This window comes from Sinohyriopsis cumingii, chromosome 15 (genome assembly GCF_028554795.1).
Source record: "Sinohyriopsis cumingii isolate HCF-2022 chromosome 15, ASM2855479v2, whole genome shotgun sequence".
Lineage (NCBI taxonomy): Eukaryota > Metazoa > Mollusca > Bivalvia > Unionida > Unionidae > Sinohyriopsis > Sinohyriopsis cumingii.
The window spans coordinates 146040604-146052850 of record NC_142975.1 but is presented as its reverse complement, the minus strand read 5'-3'; the positions used below and the strand labels follow the sequence as shown (position 1 = coordinate 146052850).

General features: G+C 33.9%; 1 protein-coding gene across 1 annotated transcript in view; it reads left to right on the top strand.

Moving 5' to 3' along the window:
* Window positions 1-12011, top strand: part of LOC149783000 (GTP-binding protein RAD-like) — a 77808-nt gene extending 65797 nt beyond the window's left edge. The window contains exons 2-4 of the mRNA XM_089934954.1: window positions 5220-5302; window positions 9042-9225; window positions 9992-12011. Coding sequence (XP_089791080.1) covers window positions 5220-5302; window positions 9042-9225; window positions 9992-10239 — 515 coding nt within the window. The 3' untranslated portion in view covers window positions 10240-12011. The remainder of the gene's footprint in view (window positions 1-5219; window positions 5303-9041; window positions 9226-9991) is intronic.
* The last annotated feature ends 236 nt before the right edge of the window (window positions 12012-12247 follow it).

The window sequence follows — 12247 nt, the reverse complement described above, 5'->3', positions numbered from 1 at the left end:
CTGACGCAGAACAAAACATAGCAGTTTTAAAATCGTCGAATCCCAGGACACGTTCTAATATAGGACTTTTAATACCCTTCACTTTCTTATAACTTTATCGTTGCTGAGTAACAACGAGTACATCTGCGATCAGAGTCCAACAAACACGACTATCGGGATAAAGCTTGTCTCGATTTTGAATTTACCAATCACCTTTCTTTTATCATCTCAGCGGAATCCTCTGTTGATTGGGTATTCTGACAGATCAAACAGCATCTATACTCGTGGATGTCTTTGTAAACGTCGTCACGGTCAACTTCATACATCAGCGAGTCAGTATCCGTGAATAACAGCTTAGCGTTAGACCACACGCTTAACAAAATTGTAATGAAAGTTATACATCGACCCTTCGAGAAATCAAATACAGCAGCACCGACATAGATTGGTTTGTGAAGCATCAAGTTAGTCTTATGTTTTTGGACAATCACAAGATTTTTGTTGATCCGTATCATCCCCGGGAAATGATTTGATGCAACAAGTTTTTTTGCAACGAGCTCTGTATTGACACGCTTGTGACTATTATCCATCGTCTTTCCAAACACAGAGTTATTAATCAACTTGAGAAAATTCTTTCAAAGTCGGTGGTTGCAACTGTTCGTCTAGCAGTATTTGAGTCGATGTATCCTTTCATCCACCGCGAGTGATCGAACTTTAACACGCGATGAACTTTAAGGAGTACCAGTCAGGCGTTGACGGCCCGCTTCAGGTTTTTATAATGACAAACATAATTTTTCTTGTCAAGAAGGTTAGGTACTAGTTTATTTACCGTGCAAGGTCCACCACGGCGTTGATCGAGTTGCTGCTGAGATAATAAACAATCGCCGATTTTCACTGATTCAGCGCAAAACGGAGAGTCGTTGAGAAGATCGTGTAGCAGCGCCGGGTAATCAAGATCAGACTCAACAAAATAACCATATTCGACTGACATCACCAAGCGAAGATTGTTTGTTTCATCGAGGAACTGTTCTGACTTATCCAGGTAAATCCATCATATGGCATCGGCTCTGACATCGTATAGCCATAAAGATTATTGATACCAAGAGAGATCAAATACTTCGACGGAAGATCTTTGTCGTACCCGCTCACGTACTTGTTATTCGCAGCTGCATACGTTTTCGTTATGAGGAAAATACGACATCAGATGCCTTCGTTTTGTTGCTCTGCCAGATAGTAAATTTGAGGCATTTGTTATATACCAGGTTTATATAAAATTATTTTTTTGTATAAAATATTCAACCGTTAGTGGGTTTAATTTTGTCATGTAATGCTTCGGCGCACGTTTCTAGTAATAGAACTTTAATGACCGAAACTTATTACCTCCACATGCTGTACAAATCTGAAGTTTCCCACGAAAGCATGTGTTGCATTTCAAACACGGTTACGGCCTAGAATCAGGATTTTTTCGGATTATAAAACTATGTAGTGCACAGAGTTCGCTGTAGCAACCTTTGTTGCATCGCTCGATTGATCCTTGAAAAAACCACTTGCAACAGTTTATGTCAACGGGAAACAGCATTATAGTATCTTCACATAAAACTTTAATTCCTTTTTCCCATACTTAATTGAAGACTTTTAGGTAATCGTTAACTATACAAATGTCTGAAACAAACGAGGACAGCAAAAATCAGCAGATTACAGGGTTATGATAATGTTATGATACGTTTTTTAATATCCTAACCTTCTTCTCATCTCTTGCTATGAGAAGGGATTACTCATAAGTTAAGAAATGTCTTTGCCCATGGTTAGAGAGAGAGAGAGAGAGAGAAGAAGAAGAAGAAGAAGGAGTCAGGCTCTCTAACAAGTGTGTCACCAATAACCGTGTAGATACAGCTACGTCTTGGGGAATGAGGTACGGAATCGCTGTATGCAAAGGACAGAGCTGTTCTGACTCGAGGAATGAATTATATATATATATATATATATATATATATATATATATATATATATATATATATATACATTCTAAAGATACATTTATAAAGCTTTATATTTAGAATACACGAAATACATATAAACTTACACGTTCCCATCGAGCTTACCAACTTCATTTGTATAATTTCTGCCTTTTAGAATGCATCACAGATAGTTAAATCTCGATTAACTTCATGATATCCAATGAGTATAAAAGTCAAAAGTTGCGATTAGTGCAACAATCATTCTGAAGAAATGTATTTTACTCAATTTAAAACAGAATACTAATTTGGAATATGTTACTAAACATTGCTCATTATTACTTAAAGAATCTTTTATCTCCAAATTAAATGTAAACATGAAGTTGGTAGCGAATTCATCTTTTCCAATAATATGTACCACAAATACAATTAAACATTCTATTATATTATATATAAAATATAAAGAACTCACAAAAATGTTGGAAAAATATGAATTTTATTGTCAAAGTCTCAAATATTAAAAAGTGCCCATTCTTTAAAGAAGTTTGCGAACGCAGATGATTCTTACCTGTAAGGAAAAGACAGACCTGTTCTGACTCAGGAACGTACTAAACCTTCGTAAGCCCGCTTCTATATTTATACAGTTTTTGGTTTCGCTTAGTTCAGTGAGAACAAGACTCTTGACCTTTCACAGGGCCATCATGTGAACCATCTGCGTAACTCATACATTATTGATTTAATAATTTGTCTGTTCAGCATTTTTTTCCCAAATCTAACTTGCTGACATTTAGATACAAGCGAAATGTATTTTATGCTGACAATTGCTGACATTTAAATACGAGCGAAATGTATTTTATGGATTTCTGCATCTGCTCGTAAAACGCGATCTTTATAAAATAGCATACAGTTATATTACACAAATATATCAAATTTATCTCAATATATTTTAGTGGAAAATTACTTTCAATATAATTTAATGAAAAAATTACTTTTAATATAATTTAACCATAAAATTACTTTCAATACAATTCTTAATACTTTTACTTAAAAGTTCTATCCTAATAATAACACAGATCGCATCAATGCAAACTTTGGTTTGTATACTGATCTGTTTGACTTTCCATATGTTGTTGGATCCAGACATGATGCCTATTTCCTTGGTAATGTATTGCGTTAGCTTGATATTCACAAAAACCTTCTAATGGGCTTCATTTTAACGCCCCCCCCCCCCCCACAAAAAAACAAAACAATGCCATTAAATTAAATAAATAAGCAAATGTTCTCTCTCTCTCTCTCTTTATAATTTTGCACACTTTGCACACAAAGTTATGTACAACATTTCATTTGATGTTTATTCCTCTGCAAGAAGTGTTTCAGGCTTGGTCAATGCGGTAGACTCCCTGTATGTGTAATATTTCGTGTTAAATGTACAACATATTGGTGTAGTAAGGTTTTGGAGTAATTTATATTTCACACTGTGTTAAAGATATAATGTTTTTCATTTTTGAGCGTATTTTAAACAAATCTATTGGATTATATGGTGCAGAATTGGCATACCTACACAAATGCCTTAATAAAAGAATAAAGCGTCGCTATTATTATTAATATTTATGCATGCTCATGATTCTAAACAGTATCATTACGATTTTTATGGATTCGTTTCTAGCTATTAATTGTTTGTAATAAATCGAGAACGTTGTGTTATCTGTATTTTTACTTCAGGCAGTCATCAAGCTAAGTTTCATGTTGCATCAAGTTTGTCCCTTTGATAGACAAGATTACACCATATCTCAAAGAAATAATCGATATGATTTTTTTGTTAATGGATAGCATTAATTCTAGATTGCCGTATGTTTCCTTTGGCGTTTTATAGGGTGTAAAGACTTATATTCGATGTTAAGCTGATAATCAATAGAATCGACTTAAAGAAACACATTTAGTACTGAGTGAACTTATTAAACGATGTATTGAAAGCATCGAATGGTACTGATGATCCGAACTACAACTTGTTAAGTGCTACGTAACTTAGTCATGATTTGGCAAGGCTGTACATTATTATTTATAATACCTTGACACGAATAAGTAATGTACCTTTTCGTTGATACTCTTTTCTCAGAAAGATGGCACAAGCAGAACAACAAACACTGGGCAGACTATAAACAAGGTCTGACCTGTAAATTAATAATAAAGGAGAATAATTAAATGACAAATATTGGCAAGAGAACCGAACGGATCCATTGTTATGAGTTGGTGTAAGTGTGTAATAAATAAGGGCATCTCGTGCTGTTAGATTGTTAGTGGATCTGATACTATCAGTACGCAAGTCGTGAACACGTGTTGCACATGTTATATGTCTGGCCTAGACATACTATGTGAACCAGGAAATTGATCGACCTACCCATTAGGGCATCCATTAGCCATCAGAATCATTGCTCAGTTCTAGCACTGTTAGCACCATGATTCAATGCAAAATCAGGGCAACTAGACCTAATGGTATAAAAATGTACACTCATATAATATATTGCGTTAATTCATTATCTCTTACCGCTGTAAGTTGTTCCATTTCGAGTTAGCGTTCCTAAAAATTCACAATACATACATCGTACAATAGATTTTTGTATATTTTCACTTTTTTCTGTGACTCAGGTTTGATTCGCTCATTTACATTATTTGTACTCTGTGGTACAGGCGAGAGCTCTTCTAAATGAAGAAACAAACAGTCTAATGATCTGTATCAACGCTTAGATTGAACAGAATGATAAGACTTTAAATTCAAACTCTTTAAGTTAATGAATGTCTTAGGAAACATAAACTGCTTCGTTATTGTGACCAAAACGAGTCAGATTGCATGATTAAGGGACGTTATGTATTGTTTCCAATTTACTTTCCTTCCCTTCTTGACACTGCGTGTCATAAATCAAGGTGTAATTAGGTTTTCTAAAGTAACTTATGACGTAAATGACCTGCACATTGTAAGGAGCATATTTACCATCTATTTACATAATTGTGAACACGTGAGGGCGCTACTACGCAGCAAGACTATACTTTTAAAGTACGTAACAAGTCACGTGACTGTAGAGGATTATTAATGTTGGATGTCCATCACACTTTCAAAGAACTTGATATTATTTATAAGAAAAGCATCATCTACCATATTTTAGAGTTAATAACATGAAATCTAGCTCAACAAATCTTCAAACTAAATCATTAAACCATATACAAGGCATTTACAAAATAGCTAATTAATGAAACTTAATCTTTCACCAATTTCGTCATGTTTTATTTTAGATGGAGAGGAAGTCAAGACCATATCAGTTTTGCTAGATGGGGAGGAGTCAGCCCTGTTTTTCATTGACCACAGTGGGCCACAGGTAAATCCAATAACGTCTTCCTGTAATGTGTACCCCCCGCCCCATACACTTGGATTTAACATTCAATAACTAATAATTTGTTTTTCCTAAGAAGAAGAAGAAAAAGAACTCGACAAGAATGGACGCACTAAGTGTTATCCCTATCTTCCTATATGGAAGCAGAGATTTCGTTTCTTTGTTTATTTTTAATGTTTTTATGTGTTTGTTTTTGGATTTTTAACGTAGCTTTAACAAATCTTCAGTTATATCGCTTCGATGTTTGCAGCGTGACAGCTTAAAGTGATGTCTAGCACTGGGCCATCATGCCGCAGACATGTGGTATCATGTTCCACCCAGTCAGATTATCCTTACACCAGGCCAACCACTCCTAACACTAACCTCTTAATGCTGAGCGCCAAGAGAGGCAGCTGCTTGTAGAATATTTATAAGTCTTTGATAGGACTCGGTCGGGGTTCGAACCAGCGACCTACAGCATCAGAGGCGGACGCTCTAACCACTTAGGTCACCGGAGCAGAATAACAATACCTTGAAACCAGAATTGCGATAGGTACAAATGTGTAAAAAAAATATATCAAGACCACTACGAGTACAAATATGTCGCAATAGACACTATAACATGGATTGAATTAATCGACATCAGATTAAGTTAGGACTCAATATATCACAAATAAACGTCTCTCTGAATGTGAAATACTGCCCATATACAAAATGCAAATCTAAATAACGCATGTCAATTAAACTCGACTCCAGACAAAAGTTTAAGTTTATAATCATGCAAAAAGAGTCCAAAAAGTAATATAAATAGTTGAAAATCTTTAATACCTTTTAAGACTATAAAAACTAATGTAATAAATTGTATCATTATTATTATTATTATTATTATTATTATATAATTATTATATATATTTACCCATCAAAAATTATAAACATCTAACGTTGTAACACGCTGAAAATTTAAAAGTTATAATGTACACATGCAATCGGGTCTGGTAGCCTCAATTCAGATTCCTTTGTCAACATCACTAATACAAATAAACCTAAATCACATTCCTCCACACAGAAAAATAATGAATGATAACGAAATACATATAGTATATTTATATTTTAAAGTACAACTGAACATCTGTGCTTTTTATTGCAAACTCCCATTCTAATTATATGTATTGCATACGCAAGTGAAATTGTTTTCTAAATATTTTAGATATTGATCTTTTTAAATTATAAACAACTCCTTTTTGCTAAAAGAAAAGCTACGTTCAAAATCCAAAATCACACACACACACACACACGCACACTCACACACACTCACACACAAAGACCCACTATATTTATTAGTTTCGAGGATAAAATCATTATGTTTTTGTTCACTGTTTAATTAATTAGTTTTTATTTCATTCGTTTATTCACTCATATATAACACGGCGATTGCGAGAACAGTATTATCAGCTTGCTATACACTTCCTCATTCCTTCACACGTACATGAATAATATACGCTGGCATTGCCATTTTGGCCCTATAAATAAAATATTCGGGTGTTTTTAATCTCTGTTAAATTCCGTTTAAGTTTTTGAATGTTAATTTTACTTGTATTATAGGTCACATTTTAAATAAACCGTGCGCTTTGTTTTGATCTCATACAGATTGTGTCAATTTCGAAATTTTAATATTACTTTTGGTTTCGTCCATTTTAATACGATATCCCTTTTTTAAACTATGATGGATATATGGGCTCCACCATTTTAAAATCATTCCTCCTACATCTATATAACCCCATTACAGCTGCCATATTGAATTTCACCTGGTCAAGTGAACTTTTCATGTTAAGTCTAGTGGCTTTATATCACCATGTTACTGAAGATATGTATTGGAATACAACTGAGTGGGTTAGATTCATATAGTGACCAACATTGTTAAATTCCCATTAAACCCCATATTGTCTAATTTATTCCCCCCCCCCAAAAAAAAAAAAAAAAAAAAAAATGTTAAATCCCGCTTCCACCATACCGGTCCTGTGTTAATCGTATGTACATTCGGAACATTAAAATCACGCGAGACCCCATAGCGACCCACAAAGTTAAATATATGCACGCTTTTAATGTTAAGCTCCCTTTGCACTCATAGGGTCATTATTTCAAATGTCTTCGTAATGCTACATTCCGTTTATCACCATAGCTTGTTACCCATACTCGCTTTCGTAACTACTAGCCGCTTTATTTTTAACATTAGCAAAAGAACAAATATTCAAACGTAGCTCTTTAAGTCATTTCTTTCTCGGTGATTCAACAAAAAGCTTAGTTCCCTAAACTGAATGAAGACATGTAATGAATACTTAATTCCTAAGATCATTACATTGTACAGACTGTTTGTTTAGTTTCGGAACCTTAAGTCATTCCACGAATGTTAAAAGGGTCAATCGTTTTAGCCTTGTTCATTCGTCCGCCTGTCAAAATTTGGTTACTATTTGCATTTGGGTAGGTTCCTCGTGCATGATGGCTGTTGAGTCGTACATTATTGTATGGCTAGGTCAAACAGTTTTAATCCGAGTCAGTCAGTGTGACCTGTATTCCCGTTAAATGACTGCTGAGATGTTTTCTTTGTAAAAGAGTTTCCAGGAAAGTGTTGGCTGCACTATCCTCTTGCATGGATGGCGATGCATTCGTGTTAATAGACACATACTTGGTAACCTTGCATGCACAAATTATGCATCTCAAAAGGTGTTAAACACAGTGCCATCTTTTGACCATGTGTCAAATTCAACTTCTGTAAAGAAAATATGACGTCAGTTTGATATGAATAATCAACTTCCTTTGAGTAGCAGAAACGTTATTAGGAAATAAATAAAAAAGAAAAATTGCCTTAATTTCAAAAACTTAAACTGCATTTTTACCTTATACAGTTATCATGCACATATGTTAATGAGCTATAATCACATACATACACATATGTTTTCTATAACGTTTTGAGGACCTACTTAAAAGAAACAATTACGCAGTTAGCGTCTTGTTAAGTATCATACATCTCACGTTACTATGTCAGCTGTTTGGTAGTTATTATTAATTCATTACAGTTTCAAATAAATATCTCCAGAAAAAGAACGATGCCATTGATTAAAACAGGGAATAATCCGTTAAATGGGACAAGAGTATAAAACGATAATAAGCGCCATAATGCATCAAACAAAATACTATGATGTATGTATATTTATTGGTGCGTTTTATTTGACTGTATTTGGGTGAAAACGATATAGCTCCAAGATGGAATGTCGTCCAAAAGCACTATAATAATTTAGCAAAAGTGCCTTTCAAGGACTTGTGTGGTCAAAATCTAAAACTAAGTAATTTAATGTTGCGGTTATAAATTCAGAATACTTTTAACTATCGTTCCTGATTGAGCATAGCATGCGTGTCTGCTCCACTGACTGAAAATATCACTTTTCTACTGAAGTGACAGTCCACTAACAGCCTTAATAGTTGGTTTACAAAACCAACTCTACTATGATACCCGTATTTAAAATAAGCTCTTACAGCAGGAATCGCCTGTCTACTATTCCTGCTTACTTAGTTAAAAAGTCAAAGATCATAAATCGGAATAAGATTAATCTATGTTTGATCATTTTATGTAAGTGTATCCTTTTGAAAATGAAAAATACACCAAAGTAAAATTACACATTCAGGCGATCATACGCAAATGCATGGCCGTGCTCGTTGCACTCATAATACGACCTCCTGATCTTTACAGCCCGTAGAAGAGCGTGGTGTTGTGGATGCCTATCTGATTGTGTACGCTGTTGATGACCGGAAGTCGTTCGAGGAGGCAGTCGATCTTTTGTATCATTTACGTAAAGAGCTACATTTCGGCGACTGTATCATTTTGGTAGGAAACAAGACCGACTTAGTCCGCTCAAGATGCATTACCAAAGAAGGTATTTGATATAAGAGAGCTATACAATACAATCGTGATGATTTCAAACCAAGCGTAAACATACATTGTCATATTGTATTTTCTATACTCCTAACTTTTTCTAGGGACTTACAGCAAGAAAAAATATTTAATTTGCCAGGTAAGGTAACGTTACAAGTTACTAAAATTGGTTTCTGAGGAAAGATTTTTAATACAAGTATAGAATGTACATAGGATCTATTCCAATATTTAAATTTGTGCCTTTAAATCCAATAGTTTCTATGTTTGACGACTTTTATTAACGTACACATAACTGATTTGCTGCGAAAATGCACGACTTTATATTATGCATTTTATCGGGTTAAGGAACAAAATAAACACTAAAAGCCATTGAAATAAAGGCGTTTGTCTTCAATCAAACGTTTTATGCCCATAGCAGCATAGATGCCATTGTTAAGAAAATGTCATTATTGAAGCTGTTAAAAATCAGTTGATATTGTGTTAATCTTAGTAATTTGTTAAATTAAAGTTTCAAAAATGGGCGTTGCTTATTATTATTCATTCCGCCATATATCCTTTACCAAATTATTTTTTATTAACACAAACGTTTAAAAATTGTATGTATCTTTATTTAATTTCGTATGATCTTCCATATTATAAATAAATCTGACTGTTCTCACGATGAGTTAGTATGGAGATATATCGTTTCTGATTTTTAAAGCAACTTTTTCAAGTTTTAAGGAAAATATTTGAAAGAATCATATGTTATATGATGGTTTCTATTTCAGAAGGTAAAGAAATTGCAAAGACATATGGTTGCAAGTTTAAAGAAACCTCAAACGTTCTTAATCACAACATAGATCAGGTCTTGTGTGGAATCGTGAAACAGATACGGTTATTTAAAGCCAGAGATAACCCTGCTGGTTCAGAACAGTCACATGACAAGTGTTGTGTCACAAAAAGCAAATTGTTGCTCAATAAGATATTTAAGAAAGATGCTTCGTCAAAGTCGTGTGAGAACTTGAATGTGTTATGACTGTGCCCTGAAAATCCAACAACGCTGGAATCACTAAACTGAGTGTCAGTTACACATTTATGACTTATTACAATGAAAGCTAAGATTACACATTTTATGCCCTGGCAATGGGATGAAGGTTTAGCTCTTCTTTTCTTTGTTCGAATTTTGAATCTGTTAAACGAAATCTTGATAATTTCAAGTTATGTGTTTATAATGGTCTCTTATTTAAAGTGCTTGGCACTGACCATTGTCTTTATAGATGAAGGATCATTCTATTTGAAGTTACTTGCGACACTTTCTCAGAGAGATTATTTAAAGCGGTCACATAACGTTGACTGTAACTAACTGAATTGTCTTGATAATTTAGATGTATCTGTACTTCAGGTGCTGTTCATTGTTTCTGTTGTGGCTTTACTTTTTTAATTCTAATACAATGCATCTTGCTGTATTTATCTTCTTTAAATAATGAAGCAAACATTTGCACGTTTGTTAGATGTGACCACTTTTTACAAGCCTTCATTCGCGTCTAAATATTTATTATTCCCAGTTTTAGAAACTTGAAAGTTAAGAAAACGTACACGTTTTCATATTTGAGATGGACTAAACGTTTGTATAGTACACATAACAAATTATGAAGAGAAGAGTTGTCAATGATTTGCTCAAGTTTTTTTTGTATATCAGCCTTGCCTTTAATCTTTTCCACAGTTGCCTATAATGTGTATAGTTTCATATTTTAGTCAACTTTGATATTTTCAAACTTTTTATCCAAAGTTGATAATTTTACACCAGAATCAAATAAACAAAGTACAATCAATCATGTTGCTCCTTTCACGTTGATGAGTTTAGACATCATTACTTTCTTTACATTTTTCCCATAAATTATATGTAACAAAATTTGTAGACTTATTCCAATATATGGTTGTTGCGTGAGTGGAATGGGAGAGGTCGGTGTACTATCCTAATAAGACGTGCCCAATAAGCTTTTAAGATTTTTATTTGAGATTCTTACATGCGCTCAATTTTTACCAAATAAAATGTCTGTCAACTGCTGTTGTTGAACTGTAAACTGGACATTGCCGTTGTCGTTTCAAACGTAAATTTCATTATCGCCACGATGGACTAATTTGCCATCAAATCCACCATATATTTACAGTGACAGCTAGGCAAAATTACCATCACATCAGCCGACACAAATTTGCCATCACGACCACCATATTGTTTCTAACATATCCATCACTAAAATTTACCATCACAGTCACCATAAATTTATAATGGTCACTGTTTTCTTGGTTATCATTTCGACTGATATTGCTGTAAAGACATCACATTCTTATCCAAATACAGATCTTCACCTTAGACTTCATTTAGGATCTATCAATACAATAATTTTTATTGTTTTGTTTCTCAACCTCATATATTGGATTTAACCTGTACAGCGTGCATAACGTGTAATATTTTTTATGTCAAGATTTATACACCAGTCAGACTGATACAGACCTAGGGTATGTATGGACTTTCAACGACCAGAAAGATGCGATATTTATTTACTTAAATATGAACGTAGGTCACTTATACATTTTTACATTTTTGTAGAAGAATACGGAAAGCGGGCGTGTTTGATATTTTGAAATGGTTGCCCTAACGTTCTGATTTAAGGAACTTTGTATATATTTTGTGATCTGTGTATGGTGTTTTGATATGTGCCTTCAACGTATCAACGATAATAAACACAATCCAACTAATCGGTTTGTATTTCCACTTATTCTTAAGTTATCCCAACAGCTCTTGTACAATATAACCACCTTTCAAAAATTTGTTAACTGCATTCTTTTACATTATGCATTAAAAACCTGAAATATAGCCGGTTTCTGAGTCTTCGTTAACAAGAAGTCGTCGATCCACTTCCTGTCATAAGTATCATGTCAAATGCAATTTGTTTTTAATAAGTGCCCTCTCGTGGATGCAAGAGTTACTTCTCAATCAATGACTACCGGTACTTACTCTAGTATTACCTTTATTGGCTTTG